At 60.9% G+C, this 21,383-nt stretch overlaps 1 protein-coding gene across 1 annotated transcript in view; it reads left to right on the top strand.

The window, feature by feature from the left end:
* Positions 1 to 4,219: 4,219 nt before the first annotated feature.
* MTA1 (metastasis associated 1) overlaps positions 4,220 to 21,383 on the top strand; it is a 37,386-nt gene continuing 20,222 nt past the window's right edge. Inside the window, exons 1-2 of the mRNA XM_065872968.1 lie at positions 4,220 to 4,259; positions 18,214 to 18,281. Coding sequence (XP_065729040.1) covers positions 4,232 to 4,259; positions 18,214 to 18,281 — 96 coding nt within the window. The 5' untranslated portion in view covers positions 4,220 to 4,231. The remainder of the gene's footprint in view (positions 4,260 to 18,213; positions 18,282 to 21,383) is intronic.

Below are 21,383 nucleotides of genomic sequence, written 5' to 3'. Positions count from 1 at the left end.
AACCCAGCACGGCCACAAGTTTGGGGTGAAGATGTGACATGTCGGAGGGAGGGGCACTCTGGCATCGAGTGGCTGGAGGCTGGGGCCTGCGCAACATCCCAAGAGTAGAGGACGCCGCCCCCCACCCGCCCCCAGCTGAGAATGACCGGGTCCCAACGTCACCAGTGACCCAGCTGGGAGCCCCTGGAAGAGAGGAGGGTCTAAGGGGGCCTGGAAACCCGGATGAGAGGAGGGTGTCACCCAGCAGACAGGTCAGACAGCACCACTCCGGTTAGGACACTGCCCCCAGTCACTGCTGACAGTGGACACTGCAGTGTCCCTTTACTCTGCTTCCCAACCGGGAGGTCCCTTCCTGAAGTCTAGGAGGAGCAATGCACCTCCCCAGACTCACAGTGACACCCCCGGGCCGGGGGTCTGCTTAGGTTCTCCTGTGGCAGAGAGGACGGCCACCCTCCTGTGTGGTCTCCCTTGTACCCTAGCACCCGCCTGTTCTCGTGGATCAGGTGGGCTCAGAGCAGGAGCAGAGGCCACTCTGGACACCCCAGGCAGAAAGGGGAGCCCCCCAGCCCAGCCCACAGGGCACGCCCCACCCCCCCCCCACCCCCAAGGGCTGGCAGGGCGCCTGGGAGATGTGTGTAGTTCGTGCCCTACTGAGGGCCACAGACAGTCACTGCCCAGTGTTGCCGGTTGAAAAAAAATGAGTTCATTGGCTTTACAAGAACACTTGCTCACTATCCAGCAATCCAACAATAAAGTTTAAAAATCTCGCCCACAATTTCATCATCGAGAGGACCGCTGTCGACATTAGGTGGAGGTTGTTCAGATATTTCTAAAGGCCTAGGCAGAGGCGAGAGGATATATGGAAATACAGAATAGGGACTTCCCTGGCGGTCCAGTGGTTAAGACTTCGCCTTCCAATGCAGGGGGTGCGTGTTCGATCCCTGGTCGGGGAGCTAAGATCCCACATGCCTTGTGGCCAAAAAACCAAAACATAAAACAGAAGCAATATTGTAACAAATTCAAAAAAGACTTTAAAAATGGCCCACATCAAAGAAAAATCTTAAAAAACTACAGAATAAGTGTAGAATTCTTTCAAATTTTTAAAAATTTAATTTTAAGGGAAAACATGATCGCTGAAATTAGATGAACGCTTCTTCACCCCAAGTTTACAAGATTTTGCTAAGATTATTTTTAGAAGTTACAACAAACATTGAGAGATGGGTGTCACTGGGGTTTGGGTGGTGTATGTCCATCCGATGCCGGGCTTTGAACGGTGAAGGGTGCCGGCACCTCCCCTCTGGCCCCGGCCCACCTTGCAAAGTCACTCCCGTCCCCTGTGTTCCACGTGTCATGTCCGCATCCCACTGGGGGGCCGAGCTCACCGCCAGCACCTGCCCACTCAGTCTTTGTTTCAATTACATCTTTATTGGTGTCTTAAAGGTCAGCTTTCACATTTTTAAAGAACTTTATTTCTCAGGTTCTTTTAGGTTTAAAAATGTTTCCCTGAGGCCTTTAAACACGCATGAGAACTTGGCCGGGGCAGGATTCTTCAGTTTAGCTTTCTTACCCTCGCAATTTGCTCTTCAGGCTTTGAATGTTGCTGGAGAGAGCAGGGCCAACTTGGGGTTTTGTTTTTGTATGTGACATGCTTTCTCTGAAAAACACTTCTAAGAATCCCTGAAGTTCAGTAAGCAGGCGAGGTGGGTCTCCGTGTGACTTGCACCCCACCGTGGTCCTGGAGGCTCCCAGGTGACTCCAGGGGAACTTTCCTGTAGTGAGTCTCTGAGTGTTTTTTCTAACCGTGCATGGCCTCTGGCACCGTGTGCCTTCCTCTGAGGCCTCTTGCCTCCACATCTGCTGCTGCTTCTCCCATCCCTCACCAGAGGTCAGCTCAGGTCACTCGGGACTCTCCAGGCCCTGCACAAGGACGCAGCCCCGTCGAGTGGCCTCTGGGCCACTTCACCCACCGTTGGACTCCCATGGGTCCCTCCTTCACCAATGTCCCAGCCTCTCCAAACAGTGCCCCCACTATGATCACCCTGTCCCCTGACCCTCATCACTTTGTCTTCAAGGCCCGTAATGTCATGTTTATCACCTCTCCCCCGCTCCCCACTGGACCGCACAGCCGTCCCTGTTAGTCGCCCGACATCCTGCCCCTCGCTGTTTCTTGTTCTAGCGACGGCGTGATTTTGAGGAACTGTGTTTTCTCAGCTCCTAAACCTTGCTCTCGTTCTGCTGTCCCGCCATCTACTCTCTGACTTCTGATTACCGATCTCACGTTCTGTCAAGCTCCTAAGATTCCAGGGCTCCTGTGGAGTTGTCTTCTGCTTCTTCAAGTCTCTTCTGCCGCGCCTCACCCCCGCCCCCTGCTGTCCTTGAGGCCGTGGACTTGGCCACACCTTCACACACCCTCCTGGCTCTCTCCTGAATGTCTACTTCCTCTGCTACTAAATGGATGAATTCCTAAGTCTTTTTTGCAAGGTGTCTCTGGTCTGTAGGCCTGCCCCTGAGCTGGTGTAAGGGCTGGGCATTGCATGCAATCTCCCTTTTTTGTTAGTCTGGAGAGGGGAAAGCAGTGTGGAAGCCAACGGAGGAGCGGGGGCTCTGTGCTGTCTCCCGAGGGTTTATTAGACGTCACTCTGCTTTGGGAGCGGGGAGACCTGTTATTCCAGCGGCTTCCCTGAGACGCGGCCCGTGGCTTTGCTTCCGGTGGAGGTCAGCCCGGACTGCCGCTCACCCCCACGGCCCCGTCCAGGGAGGAGAACAGCCCCCGCCCTTTGTTGCTTCTCCCCGCAGCTGGCAGGCGGGCGGCCCTGCGGAAAGCTGAAAGCCCTGCCTGGGCACTTATCGGTGGTTCTTAACTAACTTTATGGTCGACTTGTTCGGTGTAGGTGGAAGGGGACTTCATGCTGCAACTTTGCTGTTCAGATGAGGAGATGCAGGCCACGAAGCTAGGACGGGGGCCTGGGGGGAGGGAGACCATTCCACCCACAGCGCCCCCGCTCGGGGAACCTGCCTAGATATCCTCAGCCCTAAGCTCCTCCCTTGCAGCCGCCGTCAATCACGGCGGAGGTGCTCGGCCGGGGGCCTCTCCTGAGCTCCACCCCTTCGCCACTCCCCTCCGTGTCTCGAAGGGATGTCCCTGAGTGGACAAGGCAGTCACCCTGGGGCCCCGACACCTCCCTCCGCTGGCCTCCTAGCAGCCAAGTTGGTCCTGGCTCCCAGCGTGGCCGGAACCCGCTTCTCTCCACCCGGGACTCCCCCCTGCACCCACTGCTTTTCCTTGCGGGGTGCGCCCAGGCCACCGCGCTCCCCACCATCCTCGGACCTTAAGCTCACACTCGGTTGCAGGTTCTGCCGGGCCTGGGGAGGACAGGCAGGTGCCTCACCCACAGGGGCCCGTCCAGACTCGCTGTACTGGGCACGCAACGCCCCCCGCCCCACCAGCCGCGGGGTCTGGGCCGTGTCAGAGAGGCCTGCGGGACCCCCGCTCTCAGGCGGGGCCTTGCAGAGGGTCCTCTGGGCACGGCCACGCGCCTCCCTTGGCCTTCTCCTCAGGCCACAGTCCACGGAGGCAGTGCCCGCACGGCGGTGGGATGGGGGCGCCGCCGCTGTCCGGGCGGGGCGTGGGGCTGGGCACTGGGGCAGGGACAAAGACCCCTGGCGTGAGCGGAGAGGGCCGGGCCGGGAGTCAAGAGGCCGCGGCTGGGCCGCTGCGCTTCAGGGAAGTGAGGGACTCGGAGGAGACCCTGCGACAGGAGGGAGGGTGGGAAGGAGGAGCGGGAAGCCCAGGAAGGACTCGGACCGGCGTGGACGGCTGGTGGGGGCCGCTGCGGGGAGGGGCTTGGGGAAGACCCCGGGGGGCGCGGGCAGACGGCTGGGAGCGCGCGGCCGCGGGTCGGGTAACCGCCCACTCGGTGGGCGGTGGCGCCCGAGGCCCCTCCCTCCTCGCGGCCGCTCCTCCTCTTCCTCTCCCGCCCGCACCGCGGCCCTCGGTCCCTGCGCTGCCTCGGCGGCCTCGGCGGCGGCGGTGGCGGCGGCGGCGGCGGCGGCGGCGGCGGCGGTGGCGGCGGCGGCGGCGGCGGCGGCAGCAGCAGCGCGGCCCCTTTAAACCGCCCGCCCGCTCGCGCCCCCGCGCCTCGCGCCCGCGCGCCTCCATTTTCCCGGCCGCCCGCGCCGAGCCCCGCGCCCAGCCCGGCCCAGCCTGCGGCCTCCGCCGCCGCCGCCGGACATGGCCGCCAACATGTACAGGGTCGGAGGTAAGGCCGCCGCCTGTCCGCCCGCCGCCGTCGCCGCCTTTATGCGCCGCGGGCCCGACCCTGCCACCCCGGGCCCCGCCGGCCCCCATCCCCCCCAGGCCCCATTCCGTCCCCCATCTCTCCTCCCCTCCCTGCCTCGGTCCCAAACCGCCTCCCCGGGCCTCGCCATACCTCCGCCCGGGCCCCCTCTTTACCCCCTGCCCGGGTCCCCCGTCGTGTCCCTCCCTCCCCCATTTTCCCTTCTTCCCCTTCCCCTCCTCCGCCCGCCTCCCCATCGGCCCAGCCCCCCCATCGGCCCACTTCTGGTCCCCTCCCTCCGCCTCTGCACCCCTCCCCCACTGCAGGCCGTCCCGGCTGGGCCGTCCTTCCCCCTCCCCCGGCAGCGCTCACCCACTCTTCTGCACCCCACCCCATCTCCTTCCCCTCCCCCCCCCTTTCTGAGCAGCCCGTTCCTCCTCCGCCACCTTTGCCTCGGCCATGCTCATCCCAACCCGAAGTGACCCCTTGGGCCGGCCCTCACGAGCCGGTGCGGGTAGTGGCCGAGCGGCGCACCAGGGAGGCGGGGGCTCTGCCCACCTGTTGGGGGCCGACCGTGTAGCCTGTTGGGCCCTGGCAGAGGAACTGTGGAAGGCTCTGAAGTCGCAGAGCATCCTTCCGGGCCAGCGACCTGGCGGGAGCCCCCGACCCCGGAGCAGAGCTGGAGCACATGGTCTGGGGGGGGCGGTGCTGGCTGCCCTCCTGGGAGCGGGAGTTTGGGGGCCGCAGGGGTGTGGAGTGCCCACCGGGGCAGGCAGGGCTGGCTCGGGTGGGGAGTGGGTCCCCTCTGGGGTGGGGAGCCCCATGCGTGGGAGCCCAGGGGCGGCTGAGAGCTACCCCTTGGGCCGGGCCTGTGCTTGGCGGCTTCCCCTAGCAGGGTTCCCTCTCCGGGTCCTCAGCAGCCTGTGGTCACCCCGAGCATGCTTTTCTAAGACACCCCCAAACTTTCTGCTGCGTCCTGTTTCCCCAGCCCAGCAGGGAGGTGCTTTGCCAGGGTGCAGAAGGGGCAGGTAGCCCCCCAGTTAGGGGGTCGCTTAGCTGGCTGAGGCCCTGGGGGGCTGGCTTCCTGGGCTGCCGTGGGTTTTCCATGGGGTTCTGAGCTGGTCCTTCACAGGGAGGTGAGGTGCCCACCCTCTCTGAGCCTGAGATGCTCACTTGCCCACCTTTGGTGGAGTGTGTCAGGGCTGAGGACGGCGCTGGCCTCGCTTACCAAGTGTCCTCTGTCCTCAGTCTGTGCTCTCTCTGGCCAGGTGACCCCGAGTGTCAGGCCAGCCTTGTCACCTTGGGCGTGCACCCCCATCTGTGCAGGGGGTCAGTGCAGTACCTGCCCGGCCGGCAGGCCCTCCCTTGCTCTCTCTGGCTCAGAGGTGGTCATGGGAATGGGGGCCTGTACCCCGTGTAGCTCAGGCCCCTGGCGGACGCCTGTGGGGAGCGGGCTGCAGTGTAGGGCCCCTTCTGGGAGGGGCCTGTTCATTTCCTGGCCTCGCCACTCCAAGCAGGAGCCGGCCGTCTGTGGGTGGAGGCGGGAGGGTCACCCCCCAGGACTGAGCCGGCTTCTCTGCCCCGGTAGCTTCGGCCTCTGCCTCACCCCGGCTGCACAGCCCAGGACTCCTGCCTCCCTTGCAGCTGCCCGTTCAGTGCTCCCCGAACCCGTGCCCTCTTGGGCCACCTTTCCGCAGTGCAGACCCCTCCTGGCCTCCTGCGCAGCCTGAGGCCCCTCTGGTCTGCCCACCCTCCAGCTCGCCTGGTGCCCCCTTGGGTTTAGCCAGCCGGAAGCCCCTCGGCAGGTGTGGTCTTACCTCCCATCCCAGGCGCTGGCCCTGCGGTCACGTCGGCACGCTGAATAAACGAAGCAGTGTCCGCAGAACGGAGGCGCCCAGCTCCTGGTTGGAGGAGGCACGGAGGCTGCAGGAGGAGGTGGCGGCGGCCGGGGCTGGAGGCCCTCAGCTGGCCCCTGCGGCACTTCCACCCGCTGCCAGGCACTTCTGCCAGCCCCTGCCTCGGTGGGTGGGACCTCCACCGTGCCTGCCTGTGGGGACTGGTTCCAAGGGGAGCTGTCCCTGCCCCATCCAGGCCGTGGATGCCCCGATCCCACTTGTGTCCACTCCTTGACATACGGGCTTTAAGCCACCTATCTGGCTGCGAAGTCAGCAGGGGCCTGGCCACCCTCAGACCTTCCCGTGCCTCAGTTTCCCCACGGTGTTGGCCAGGATCTCTGTGTCCTGCGGTGCCTCCAGGGGAGCGGTCTGCGTGTCCCCCTGAGGGTGTCCTGGAGGCCCTCGCAGGGCCTGCGTTGCAGGACTGCTTCCACTTGGACTCCCTCTTGGTCCCTGCAGTTCCGTCCCCAGTTTCTGTATGGAATCCCAAGGCGCTGCCCCATGGGTCTGCAAGGCCAGTGGTCCCGGTGGGCGGGGTGTTGGCAGGTTGGCACCCTGTCCTGAGGTGCTGCTTGCTCGGGGTTGGGGGGTGGTATCTGGATTTCTCAGGGCCCAGACAGAGGAAGGTACGCCCCTCTCTTGCTGGGGTTTGGCCCTGCCTGGGCAGCCTGCTCTGGCCTGGGGGGCACTGCAGGAGCAGAGTCTGGGAAAGCCCCCCCCTCCCCGCTGCCCCTGTTGTCTCCACTCAGGACGCTCTACCTTTTCCAAAGGTGCCAGACTCAGCCAGGAAAGTACAGGACGCCCGTTCAGTTTGGATTTCAGATAAACAGTTTCTTAGCGTAAGTTTGTACCAAATATCGCATGGGAGGGACATGCACTAGAAAGTAGTTAGCAGAGTCCAGCGTTCTCTGGGTGGCCTGCATTCTACCTGGCAGGCCGTCCCGAGGCCCTGCCAGGATGTCTGGGCGGGGCGAAGGCATGGCTGCAGCTCTGTGCCAGCTGACCGGCTGGGCGGAGTGGGTCAGCCTGGGAGGGGACAGGGCCTGGTTCTTCCCCGGGAAGTGACCCAGCCTGGGCAGAGAGTTGCTTTCGGCGGCGACAGCAAATGTGGTGGAGGAGGCCTGGACGCGGGTGGCGGGGTCAGGGTCCACGAACCCTCTTCCTCTGGGGTCTGCGCTCTGCGTGGGGAGTGGGGGCACCTGGCCAGTCTTCTGGAACCAGCCGTGGACTGAGGGCACCACGGGCACCTCTTTTTGTCTCTGTGCAGAGACGTGCTGTCATGTTTCAGGACAGAAAGCAAAAACCAACAGCTAGGAGCCACCGATACCACGGTCACTGGGGTGGTGGGTATGTTTTTAATGGGCGGGCTGCAGCCATCTCCCCTCAGGTCTCGTCTCTTTTTTTTCTTCTATCATTGTAAGAAATTAACCCCCATTCTTTTAAAAATATATTTTGATTTTTAAAAATATATTTTGAAAATGTGATAGGAACACCCTAGTCCTCCGGGCAGCTTGACAGTGTCTCCATTGCCCCTGCTGGTTTTGCCTTTGTCATCTGTATCCTGTCCTGTTGTCAGAAATGCTTCTTTGTTTGTTTAATTTTAACTTTTGACTAGGTAAGACACCCACACGCGGGAGAATGCCAGACTTGTGCGGGGCCAGCAGGGACGTTCCCACGTGGCAGGGTGGGCACCCCTGCAGTGTGCAGTGGCCTTCCCAGGACGTGTGGACGTGGGTGCTGGCATGCGGGGCCCGAAGGGTGGCTTGGGTGAGGTCGGCACAGGGGCCCCTCCTCCCAGCTGTCTCCCGCTGAAGTTCGGGGCGGGGTGAGGGTGGTGGGGTGCCCTGAGGCCCCCCCATGACCCCCAGCCTGCCTTCTCCCAAGAGTTTGATGTTCTACACGATGTCCTGTCCTCCTGCCTTCCGTCTCTCTGTCCGCCCTGCACCCCTGTCCGTCTGTCTTCAGGGAGCAGGGGGCCCGTGTCCTATAGCAGCGGGCACAGCCTTCCAGGGGCTCTGGGGTCCCCTGTGTGGACGGACGAGGGTGCTGGTGCCGTCTCCACAGCCGGGGGGGGGTCCAGGCTGACGTCGGGGTGAGGTTCCTGGGGAGGGCCTGGCGGGCGGGGCTTCCAGGGGTGGCCTCGGGGATGCTGCCCGTCGTCTTGCGCTGGCCATGCCCCTGCGGCCTCCCCGCTCCCGGTCAGTGGGACGCAGGTTGGAGCTGTACCTTCTCGTGGGACGCCTGCTCTCCCGGCCCTGCAGCGCCCTGATCCTCTCCTGGCTGCGATTCTTGGGCTGCCTGAGGAGATGACCCTTCTGAGCAGCTGGTCTGCTCCGTCTCCCCTACTTCAAACTGCTTAGTGGTTCCTGCGGTGGGGGGTCAACTCCCAGCATCTTCGGGGCCCCACGATCCGGCCCCGCCCTTGGGTGGCTCCCCATCGCCCCCCGACTGGGTCCTGGCCCTCTTGTCGCTGTGCGGGGGTCCCAGCTGGGCACGGGCCCCTGAGATGGAGGCCCAGGTTCCTCTGGGTGACGCGTGTGACGGTGGTGACCGGAGGTGGGGACTGCTTGCCTCGGGAGCGAGGGGCGTGGCTGCGGCACCCCTGGAGGGCAGGCCCGCCACTTCCCTGCCTTCTGCAAGGCAGGGGTCCAGGCGGCCACACTGGCTCCCCGAGGGTCCGTCTGTGGGCGTCGGGGAGAGTGGGCTCCTCGGGCTGCCCGGGCGGGGCTCCCCTGGGGGTCGCAGGAGGTCGCCTCTCAGAGGCGACCGCACCCCGTGGGAGGGGACTGGGCTCAGCTCAGGGCCGCGGGGGGACGTGCTCCAGTGAACTCAGCCGTGGGCACCGGCCGGGCTCTCCCTGGCGTACGGGTGAGGACGGCTCTGTCCCTCCGTCTGTAGAGATGTGCGGGACACCTGCTGTGCTCAGGCCTGGGACCTGGCCTCTGGCGCCCGCGTGACTGGCCATCAGCCTCCACCCTGTGCTCCAGCCCCTGGAGGGAGGCCGGGCCCCATGGTCATCGGCCACTTGCCCCTCCAATCAGGGTCCGGCCTCCGTCCAGTGGGGTGTGTACGCCGGAGGCCTGGCTGGGGAGCTGGAGCCGCTGGGGCGAGGACAGAGGAGCGGAGGGGGCCTGCGTGCAGGCGTCCTGGCTCTGGGCTTGGGGGTGCCCAGGTGTAGCAGGTGAAAGCGGACATGGTCCCGCAGGGTCAGGAGTCTGGCTTCCTTCGGCGCCCCGCCGTTCCCGCCGCGGGGTCCCCAGCCCCAGGGGACCTGGTGGGAGGCGGTTCTGGAGGGATGCTGACAGGGGTCTGGCGCCCCTCCTGGGGTGTGCGCCCATGTTCTTGTGGGGCCTCTGTCCCCGCTGGCTCCCCTCGCGCGGCCTCCTGGCTGTGACCAGCCCGCCCACTTGCTCAGCGGACACATCCTGTCCAGCCCCATCACTCCTCACGGATTGTCTCTGCGAATCCGCCATCTCCCTAAGGTTGATGTGTAACGAGTGGAGCCACAAGGGATGGGTCCCCCGGCCTGTTTAGGACCATGCCACTTGAGCTTTTTTTTTTTTTTTTTTTTTTTTTTTTTTTTTTTTTTTTTGCGGTACGCTGGCCTCTCACTGCTGTGGCCTCTCCCGTTACGGAGCACAGGCTCCAGACGCGCAGGCTCAGCGGCCATGGCTCACGGGCCCAGCTGCTCCGCGGCATGTGGGATCTTCCCGGACCGGGGCGCGAACCCGTGTCCCCTGCATCGGCAGGCGGACTCTCAACCACTGCGCCACCAGGGAAGCCCCACTTGAGCTTTTAGTTGGAGATTTCGGTGTGTCAAGTGCCCCTCAGCATAGCCATGAAGTGCGTCCGGTATCCCTAAGCGCAGGGAGGCTACGGGCCCAGCACTCATGAATGGACGATGTGATACGTACCGGATACGGTGTCTTTAAATGGATACTCACGGAGGACAGGTTATGTGTCGATCTGCTGGTGAAAAGGTGGCGCGAGGCTGGCGGGACCCTGACGCTGGGCTCCCCGTGGGGCGATGGCTCAGTTCAGGATGATTCTGTGTTAGTGGTGACATTGGGGTACATCATTACTGAGACAAATGGGAACGTCCTGTGTGTATTTTTTACATTTAAATTTGGGTCTATTGAAGTACACTTTTCAGCGCCCTTTTACGTGTGCGGTTCTTTGAGCTGGGCAGACGCTTCCTCGTGTGTCGTCCTAAGCAGGCCAGGAGGGGAGGTGAGCGGTTAGACTGCTTCCGCGACCCGAGTGTCCCTCTTGCCTTCCGTAGTCAGCCCGCCTGCCCCCACGCCGGCTCTGGCAGCCCTGAGCTGTCCTTGCCTTCCGTAGTCAGCCCGCCTGCCCCCACGCCGGCTCTGGCAGCCCTGAGCTTCATGGGCTGCAGCGCGTTCAGGACTTGTCCTCGTGTCGGTGGCTCATCCGCTGCTTGCTGGATAGGTTTCATCGAATGGACGTACCGAGGCGTATTCAGCAGTGAAGGGACATTGGGGCCGGCTCGGTCCCTCAGGCTGCTGTAACGAGGCGTGAGCCGCTGGGGGCCGGTCAACAACAGATGCCAACTTCTTGCAGTTCTGAAGGCTGCGGGCCCCAGGTCAAGGCTCCAGCAGCCTCGATGTCTGGGGAGCTCCGTGGGGTCTCCTGTAAGGGCACTAATCCCACTCCGGGCCCCACCTAAGCACCTCCCAAAGGCCCTGCCTCCAGATACCATGGCTTTGGGGTTAGGATTTCAGCGTGACTTTTGGAAGGACCTGATGTTCAGATCACAGCTGGGCCATTGCCAGGTTTTTTTCTTACATATAATTTTTTATTTATTTTATTTATTTTTGACCGCGTTGGGTCTTGGTTGCTGCGCGTGGGCTTTCTTTAGTTGCGGCGCATGGGCTTCTCATTGCCGTGGCTTCTCTTGTTGCGGAGCACGGACTCTAGGCACGTGGGCTTCGGTAGTTGTGGCTCCCGGGCTCTGGAGCACAGGCTCAGTAGTTGTGGTGCATACGGGCTTAGTTGCTCCATGGCATGTGGGATCTTCCCGGACCAGGGCTCGAACCCGTGTCCCCTGCATTGGCAGGCGGATTCTTAACCGCTGTGCCACCGGGGAAGCCCCTATTTCCAGTTTTGGTGGTTGAGTGAAGCCGACCGTGAGCACCTGTGCTCAGCTTGGAGTGTGAACGTTTGTTCTTATGGGTGTTTCTCGCGGGTGAAAGTGCCCAGGGGTGGGGTCGCCTGGCGGAGCCGCCTGTCCGCAGTGCAGCCTCCTTACTTTCCAAGGCGGCGGCATTATTTTCCTGTGCTCCCGGCAGCGATGCTGAGGGCCCTGGGTCCTCTGCACAGGAGTCTGACTGGCACACACGGCATCCCACTAGAGTTTTTTTTGTTTTTTGTTTTTTTTTAATTTTTATTTTTTTAACATCTTTATTGGGGTATAATTGCTTTACAGTGGTGTGTTAGTTTCTGCTTTATAACAAAGTGAATGAGTTATACATATACATATGTTCCCATATGTCTTCCCTCTTGCGTCTCCCTCCCTCCCACCTCACTAGAGTTTTGATTCACGTTTCCCTAAGCATCCGTGCTGCTGGCCCCCTTTCCGCCTGTTTATTTGCCGTTCCTGTGCCTTTGCTCAGGCGTCTGGACAAATCCTTTGCCCGGTTTTTAAAATTGGAAAGAAGCTTACTGTTGAGTTGTGAGAGTTTCTTTTGTATTCTGGATTTCAGTTCTTTACGAGATATGTATTTTGCAAATTTTCTCTTTTACAAGAGAGAAGTGTATGAAGTCTGCCTACCCCAAGGTCACAAAGATTTTATCCTGTTTTCTTGTAGAATTTTTATAGTTCCAGGTTTTACTTGCAAGTGTAGGACCCATTTTGAGTTCATTGTTTCGTGTGTGGTAGAGGTGATGGTTCTCGGGTCCTTCCCCTTTTGCGTGTGGACGTCCAGTTGTCCATCTCCACCTGTTAACCTCTTGACCGCCGCCTCCACCTGTAGGCACCTTGGTCCAACCCGTTTGCCGTGGTGCCCTTTGTTCCTCCTCTCTTTTCCATTGATGCGGCCATGCCTGTGCCAGTCCACGCCGTCTGGATTACTGTAACTTCACGGCAAATCTGGATCAGGCAGGAATCCTCCGACTTTTGTCCTTTTTCTTTTTCTTTTTGGTCGTGCCATGCAGCTTGTGGGATCTTAGTTCCCTGGCCAGGGGCTGAACCGGGCCCTCAGCAGTGAGCGTGCAGGGCCCTAACCACTGGACCGCCGGGAATCCCCTGACTGTCCTTTTTCCACATTGCGTAGCCTATTCTGGCGTCTCGGATTTCCCACGTAAAGTGTAGGATCGGCTTATTGGTTTCTACAGAAAAAAAACTGTGGAGTCTCGATTGGGATCACATTGAAAGTATGGTTGAGATCAGTTTGGGGGAGAATTGGCATCTTCACCAGGATTGAGTCCTCTGCTACAGGGACTGGCAGGCTGCGGCCCACTGCCTGTTCTCGTGTGACTCATGAGCTAAGAATGGTTCCTACATTTTTAAACGGTTGAGGAAAAAAAAATCAAAAGAAGAATACTTTAGGACACATGAAAATTCCATGAAATTCAAATCTCAGTGCCCATAAATAAAGTCGTGTTGGAACGAGCCGTGCTTGTGCGTTTGCGTTTGTCCTCACTGCTCTGGGGCCTCAGTACGGTCGAGCGGTGGTGAGGTCACCTCACTTGCTCACCTGCCCACCTGCGGTGCCATCATTGCGAATCACACCTACGTGTCGTAACTCACCGGCTCGGAGCCCTGTCTGCATCCCCGTCCCCGCCGAGCGAGCAGGGCACCCGGGCTTGGGAGGTGGTGGCTGGAGGGGCATGAGCGCTGTGCCGAAGGGACGCAGTGTGTGTGGGTGCAGCCGCAGGGCTCTTTCACGGAAGTTCGCGAACCGGACAAGAGCCTCCAACAGGGTCTGCTTATCGGCCGGGCAGGCGAAGCCGGTTACTGGTGGTGACGTCATTCAGTCGTGTCGGTGGCAGCTGGCCGAGGAGCAGCCTTTGGGAGGCTGGTTGCCCAGGTTGAGGGGCTGGGAGTGGGCACGGGGTGCGCGGGATGGGCTCCCCACGAGGAGACCGGCCTCTGTGAAGAGTCCGCCTGGACCCGGCACAGCCGAGATGTTCAAAGACATGGGGAAAATGCCAGCCTCGTGCCGACTGAAGGGGGCTCTACTAGGATGCTGTGTCTGCCCGGCTGGGCTCAGGGAGCCGGGGGGACGTCGTTTCCGGTGCGGCCGCCAGGGCGTTGCGGGATAGGTCAGCCTGGATCGGAGCCCTCCCAGCACAGCAGCGTCCAGTCTGTGAGGCCTGATGGCGCGGAGAGGCGCGGAGCTGGCATCCCGCTCGTTGCACTGGGTCATCCATCCTCTCCTGTCCTTGGACATCGGGCTTCCTGGTGCTCAGCCTTTGGACTCAGGCTGATGCTCGCCACTGGCTCCGGTCCCCAACTTGCAGACGGCAGATCATCTGACCTCTCATCCTCCAGACCCACGTGAGCTGACTCGTAGGACGAACCGCCATGTGCGCGAACAGAATTTGGTGTACGGGGCAGAACGGCTTGGCTGGACACCTGGACAAAGCTTGTTAACACGTCAGGTGCCTGGAGCCCCCTGTCCGTCGGGCTGCTTGTCAGCAGGCGTTTGTGCACAATGTTGAGTCTCATGCTTCATCCAACCTGTTGTGTCAACGGTGAGCTGCTTGACCTCGAGGAGTTAGCCGCCATCAGTTCTGTGAATTTTTATCAGAAGTGGAAGCTGAGGACTTCCCTGGTGGTGCAGTGGTTAAGAATCCGCCTGCCAGTGCAGGGGACACCGGTTTGACCCCTGGTCCAGGAAGATCCCACATGCTGCGGAGCAGCTACGCCCATGCACTGCAACTACTGAGCTCGCGTGCTGCAACTACTGAAGCCCGCACGCCTAGACCTAGGCTGTGCTACACAATAAGAGAAGCCGCTGCTCGCCGCAACTAGAGAAAGCCTGTGCGCAGCAGTGAAGACCCAACACAGCCAAAATAAAAGGTGGAAGCTGAATATCTTGACTTGCCCTACCATTGCAGCAGCTTGAGGGCGTAGCAGTGGTTAAATTTTACTGTGATTTCTTAAACTTGGGGCAGAAATTAGAATTTTTCAGAATGAGAAGAACACTCAACCACGAGTATCAAACACTGAGTGCCTTTGGAAATTCGTTTTTGCTGCATACTTGATAGTGGTCCTTTATGAATTCATCTGAAAATTGCATGAAATGGCACTTCCTGCAAACTTACACTGTGGTACATACATCTTGGTGATGACTGACGTTGTTTGAATCCCAAACTGCTTTATACGGTTTCTTACCGTCAGATGTTAAAACGAGAAATGGGATCTCCATTCCGACCCAGATTTGCATCGGGCATGTTTTCTGCGTTCAGACCACAGTCCCCGCAGTGTGTTCTGGGCCGCGGTGCGCGTGCGAAGGAGGTTTCTGTGTTTCAGAAGCCACGTAGCTGCCTTGAGGAGCTGCCCCACCATCTGTACTGTGTCACCTGCTGCAGTTCTGGGTCAGCAAAGCCGTCACACTCATGGCTGAGTTTAGTACAACAAAAGGATATACACCAGAATCAGCAGAGGTAAAAAGGTCAAGGCTTCCAGCTGGCCTCTCCCAGGGCCACAGGTGGTGAGACCACACGCAGCTCGGTGTCCAGGCTGTTTATCCAGGTCGGTCACGTAGCCATGACTGACCGTCAGCGTGGCTGGCCTTAGCATCCAGCCCTCCGGAGGTCAGGTTGATCTCTGGCCCACCACAGATCACACTGTTGGCGTGGTCTGTGTAGCCCGTGCCCCCAGGTGGGCAAAGGCTCCCATCAGGCAGGACCCTCCAGGGGCTTTGGGGCAACCTCCCAGGAGCAGGTCAGGGGCCACACCTTCCTTTGGACGTGCAGGGTGTGGATGACCCAGGCCTGCTGGGTTCACCCTTCACTGCACAAATGCTGAAAGGGAAAGGTCGAGAGAAATCTCAGAGAGTCCAGTATGAGTGTGCTCAATTAAAATTTCATGCTTGCAGATGGATATCGTTTGGGTGCTTTTTATGCAGAAAGACATAGAGGCCGCGTCACAGGTCAGCATTAACAGGGACGTTGCGATGGGTTTTCGTGATCCAGAACGTGAACTTGAGCCCCGATGAAGCAAATTGTCCTCCCCCAAAGCAGAATTCCTTAGTAGACCAGGATTATCACAAAAAAGTATACTCAATTATTATTGTTTGGATTTTAATTTCATTGGCAGAATGTTTGTGGAAATGTATTACGTTAATACCCAAGCGATATCTTTGGTTTAGCCTCTTGTCGTGCGAAGCCTGAAGTATTTACGCTCTGGCCCTGTACTGAAAAAGGTTGACGGTCTGTGTTTTGATTCATGATGTCTATGTTGCGATTTATTTAGATTTTGTTGGTTTTTCTCAGTAGTGTTTTGTAGTTTTCAGCATACAGATCTTGGCACAGAGCTTTTGATCTTTAGAGATCTGTAGCTTGTTAAGTTAGTACTTCAGTACTTGTGTGAGCTATTGTAAATGGAACTTTTAATACACTATTTTTGTCTCCTGTGAGCTTGCTAAACCCGCACTCGTTTGTTTTTCTTTTTTAAGTGCAAGCAGGTTTATGGAGAGGGCAACACGTGCCATAGGCAGAATGCAGTCCATCTCAAGGCAAGAGCGGCCCCTCATTCATTAGTTTTAATAGCTTTTTGTAAACTCTGGGAATTTCTCTGTGGACAGTCATGTCCTCTGCATCTAGAGAGTTTTCTCTCTTCCTTTCCAGTCTGTACGCCTTTCATGTGTTCATTTGTTCTCCTCGTGGCACCGACCAGGACCTGTGGGTGAGCAGCAGTGCAGGGGATCGACTCCCGTGCCCTCTTCCGGCTTTAGGGGAGGGCACCGTGTTTTCATCAGTAAACGGGACTTCACTGTAGGTTTTTGGTAAACGCCTGCTAGCAGGCGAGGATGTTCCCTTAAATTCCTAGTTTGCATCAGAGGTTTTTTGTTTTTTAACAAATTTATTTATTTATTTTTGGCTGCGTTGGGTCTTCATTGCGGTGCGTGGGCTTCTCATTGCGGTGGATTCTCTTGCGGAGCACGGGCTCTAGGTGCATGGGCTTCAGTAGTTGTGGTGCATGGGCTCTCGAGCGCAGGCTCCGTAGCTGTGGCTCGCGGGCTCTCGAGCGCAGCCTCAGTAGTTGTGGCGCACGGGCTTAGTTGCTCCGCGGCATGTGGGATCTTCCCAGACCAGGGCACGAACCCGTGTCCCCTGCGTTGGCAGGCGGGTTCTCAACCACTGCGCCACCAGGGAAGCCCCTGTGTCAGAGTTTTTATCAGGCATTGTGTAGGTTTCGTCAGCTCTTCTGCATCTGTTGAGATGGTTTTTCTGCTTCATTCCACTGCTGTGATTTCGACTTGTCCCCAGGTGTGACTCCCAGTGGTCAAGGGGCGTTGTCCCCTTGCTGGGCGGCCAGCTTCCATGTGCAGAGGTCGTGCTGAGAAGCTGTGCTCCGAGTTGGTGAGGGGCACTGCTCTGTGGTCTCTCGCGGTGTCCGGCCTCCTGAGCCACCGGGGGCTCCCTGCTCTAGTGCTTTCTGGGAGAGTTCGTGTGGACTGTGTTCAGCCTCCCTTCCGTGTTCGGTGCGATTCACCAGCGATGCTGTCTGGGCCGGGGAGGGGCTGGGGCTTCTCCCCTCCCTTCATTCTCCCTTTGGAAGGCGGTTGCCTCTGCGCTCCGTCCTCTTCGCGGGTGCAGGGGAGGCTCGCGTCTCCTCCCGCTGCTGCTGCCTCTCCCCCTCCTGCCTCTTTCTTTGTTCCCCACCTACCAAAGCACGAGTTACAGGCTGTGAAGCCCAGTCCTCAGAAGCTCAGGGCAGCTGCCGGCAGGTGTGTAAGTGCCGCCCGGGCACAAGACGCCCAGTCCCCCGAGCCCCCCGCCGCCCCGTGTCCAGGGCACCTTTCCTGGCGCTGCCGGGACTCTGTCGCTGGACGCAGACCTGCTGTCTGCCTGTCTGCCACCCCCTACCCTCCCAGGGGAGCGTTTGGGTGGTTTCCAGTTCCTGACACGCAGGAGTAATTATTTCAGGTTTAATTTGCTCTTTATCTAGTTTCTTAGAATGAAAGCTTGGATGATTGATTTGAGACCTTTTTATAAAAACTGCTTAGTTGAGATAAAATCTACGTGTGATAAAACCCACTCATTTGGAGTGTACGGTCCAGTGAGGTGCAGTGTGGCCGCAGTCGCCCTGAAACAAGCTCGTGCCGGCCAGCCCCTCCCGCAGGCCTCTCTTTGTCCAGCCAGCCTCCGGGCACATCCCTCCTGTGATCCCTCTGGGGTCTTCACCTCCGTCCGGGGGCACCTGGGCCGTGTCCACGTGCAGGCCTCAGCGGACTCCAGCCAGGACAGCCTCTCGATCAGCCGTCCCCTGCGGGGCTGGTCTCGCGGCTGTCCTGGGCTTTCCCGGGTGGACCCCGGGGCCCCCCTGAGCCAGAGCCCCGCTCGCCCTTGGGGGTGTTGGGGAAATGGAGAGCACGTGTGGTTTTTCTGTGAGGGGAGCCTGTGCTGGCTTGAGGTCTGGGGGACCCGGCAGGGCGGCAGCACCCTCGGGACCCTGCTCCCCTGGGCCCCCGACCTCGTGCCGCCCTGGCGAGCTCCGTTTCTCCTCCACCGGGAAGCCCCGGCCTCCGTTCAGCTCTTTTGTCTTTGGAGGAGAGGTGGTGGGACGCCGGGGGATGTGCATGGGGGGGGTGACCGGGGCCTGGCAGCCTCCGTGCCGACGTGGTCTCTGGGGCCGGCCGTAGCAGTGCCTGTGACCGTCCTTCCCGCCCTGGCGGTACCGCTCTTGGGGCCCCCTCCGGGCCGGCTGCAGCCCCCCGTGGCCCCCCACCACCCCCACCTGAGCCTGGCCCCCGCCTGCCACCGCAGATGCAGCCAGGCCGCGGGCGAGCGGGGGGCCGGCTCCCAGGCTGGCGGACTCGCGAGGCTGATGCGCTCTCGCCCGTTTGCAGACTACGTCTACTTCGAGAACTCCTCCAGCAACCCGTACCTGATCCGGAGGATCGAGGAGCTCAACAAGGTAGCGTGTGGCCCCGTCCCTGCTGGGGGGCGGGGGTGCCCCTCCCCGGAGAGCCCATCCCTGAGGGTCCCTGGTAGGGTGTTAGGAGAGGGTCTGGGTTGGATGGTTCCAGCTGAGGAGTGAAGGAAGCCGCCTGGGCGCCCACAGCCCAAAGGTCCCCTGCCCGTCTCCCTCCTCTCTCGCCCCACGTCTGCCGAGCGTCCTGGGCAGGCGCTTATGAGTGGATTAGGGGGTGGGGCCCCCGGAGCCCTCCTGGGCCTGGTGGGGCATGGTGGGTGTGGGCTCACAGGTTCAGAATGGCCTCTTTGGTCAGAGGAGTGGGTGCTGTCCCGTGCAGACCCCCAAGCCCGGTGGGGGAAGCCCCTCCACGTCTCCTGCCGCCCTCCTTAGTTGGAGGCGTTGGCGGGGACACTGGGGGAGAGGGCATCGGTGTGACCCTCCTCCGAGGCCACGGCTGCGGCCACGGCGGTGCCCGGTCAGCAGGCCCCTTAGCTCTGCCCCTTCTCTCTCCCCTGGTTCCTGCAGAAGGGCGGCTGTGGAGCCCCGCCCTGGAGCAGCCCCCGTCCCGGAAGCACTGCTGTCACTCGTGTTGGCTAGGGGCCACCTTGTACCTCCGTGTGGCCAGCAGGGGAGGGTCTGCTTTCCTGGACCTCAGGCCTTGGGGCAGTGCAGCCGATTCTCAGGACCAGGTGGGGTGGGGCGGGAAGGTCAGGGTGCCGGTCTCCCAAGGATCAGACTAGCCGTGGCGGCACCCCGACCCTAAGGCCGTGCCTGCTGGGACCAGGAGATGGGCGGCGTGCCCGTGCCCCGAAGCCTCAGCCCCGGCCTGGGCGTATCAATGACCGGGGCTGGGGGCGGTGGCCGGATGTCCCGTGAGGCCACCACACTGCTGGAACCGGTACGCTGGCGGGCGCCTCCCCCAAGCCCTGCTTACCGCCCACTGGAGCCGTGGGGCGGGAGGGTGCACCCCGTGCCCGCTGCTGCGATGGGAGCAGGTGTCTGTCCCCCCCCACCCCTTGCGGATCACTGGAGGCGTGGCTGGGGGCCAGGCCTCTGCGTGGAGCCGTCCTGGTAGGCGGGGCCATGGCAGCCAGTGGTCGCAGGGTGGCCACGGTGCCCTCACTCTGGCCGCGACACGCCACGTGTGTGAGGGAGAGGCAGTGCCGCCCCGTGAGGGTGGACGCAAGTGTGGGCACCAGGAAGCTCTGCCTGGTGGGGTGGTGGAAAGGGGCGTGGGTCCAAAGCACTGGAGAGCACAGATGTCTGCTGTGGCCCTCAGGGTCCTCGGAGCCCTGCACCCCTGCTGGCCTCCCCTCCCACCCCACGGGGCATGGGGGCTCCGTCCCGGCTGGAGAGGTGGGCACAGCCCAGGCAATTGTAGTTCAGGCAGGGGCTGAAAACGGCGTCAGTTTGAGGGCTCTCCCCTGACGGCCCCAGGATGCTGGGCAGCCCCGTGTGCAGAAGGAAGTGGGGGGGGGTGCTCTCTGGGGGCAGATCTGAGCTGCTGGCGTCGCGTCCCCGCAAAACGCCTGCTCTCAGCCTGCGACCTGGACGGAGCAGGGAGGACGGCTTCCACCGTGAGATCCATCGAAAGAAACCGAGGAGAGAGCTGATGAGGGCGCAGAGGAAAACTGAGGCCAGACGAGCCAGGGGCATCCTCAGAGAGACGTGGCAGCTGCTGTGACTGGGGAGACTCAGGAGTGAGAAGAGGCTCCTGGAAGTCAGTAGCAGAAACTGGGACGAAAACACAGAGAGAAAACTCAGAAAAGTAGAGAGTCCTCCAACGGCCCAACGTCCAGTTAGTAGGAATCAGAGGAGACGAGGTCCCTGCAAGCAGAGGAGTGGCCTGAGAAAATGCCCCCACCCCAAGGTCCTCCAGAGCCACAGCCCCGTCCAGCCCCCAGGACAGCGGGCGCCCCAGCGGAGGGCACCCTGCGGGCCGCTGACCAGTCCCCATGCCACCCGCCCAGAGCAGCGGGGTCCTGGCGGGGCCCTGGAGCGGACCCTGGAGTGAGCACTGAGGGGTCAGGAGGAAGGGGCGCATGTAGACTGGGGCAGGGGGCTCGGGGTTGCTCTGCGCTTTGTCTCTTTTCTGTAAATGAAAACAAGTCTAAAATGAGTTTTCTTGGCAAAGCCCAGCTCTTTTGAGCCCCTTGGAGCCCCTCTACTGGGCCGTGCCCAACACCAGTTCCCCCAGCCCTCCCGGGACTCTGGGCTTTCATGAGCTTTCAAAGTAACTGTCGAGTTTTCTTCTTAGAACTTTGATTGGATATATATGGCATTTACGTTGTTTTCACGAAGAGTTAAATCTTTACACTGCTGGAGAAAATTGCCGTTGTGAAAGCACAGGAAAAGTTTGGCGGGGGGGTGAGAACGGGGGTGTGTGGAGGGGGGCGCGGAGGGCAGACCTTCGGGACGGGTGTCAGGGAGGCGGCGTGGGGACCAGGCCCCGTGCGGGCCGGCTGGGTGCCAGCCAGGCAGGAGAGGCCCAGAGGGGACCAGAGGACGGGCTGAGGCCTCCCGGGAAGCCTCTGTCGTGGGATTAGAAGCCAGGTTTTAGGGAGGCAGGTTGGACCGTGGGGCGTGGGAGTCTCCGAAAAGTCCAGCAAAGGATGAAAGGCAGACGCTGCTGACCCCAGTGGGACATCTCCCCGCATCCCACGTTGTCCTCCAGCAGGGTCCTCCTGGGGGGCCAAGGACCCCACTCCGCCTGCTCCCGAGCCGTAGCCACCCCCAGCCTGTGGGAAGGCCCCCTGCCGTCCTGCCCTCGCTCCCGGGCCGCTGAGCCGGCCTCCGTGGAGACAGGAGACGGGCGAGGGTGCCCTGCAGTCGCCCCAGCTTTCCTCCCACAGGCCCTTTGGGACCCCAGCCCGGGGGGCGATGCAGGCAGGTGCAGGAGACATGTGGGGGGTGTGAGGGGCTAGGCAGCAGGGGTCCGGGCAGAGCACCGGAGGGAAGAGCGCTCTGGAGCCCTGGGTCTCCAGGGTCCGGCCCAAGCCAGGCTCGCAGAGCTGAGGTTGTACAGAACAAAGCACAACCCCAGGGGGTGCACGTTCTCGGGGGCCCCTGGGAGGGGCTGCACCTGGTGTGGATCCAGGAGGG

Source organism: Phocoena phocoena, chromosome 2, assembly GCF_963924675.1.
Source record: "Phocoena phocoena chromosome 2, mPhoPho1.1, whole genome shotgun sequence".
In the NCBI taxonomy this organism is placed as follows: Eukaryota; Metazoa; Chordata; class Mammalia; order Artiodactyla; family Phocoenidae; genus Phocoena; species Phocoena phocoena.
This window is presented reverse-complemented; position numbering and strand designations above follow the sequence as displayed.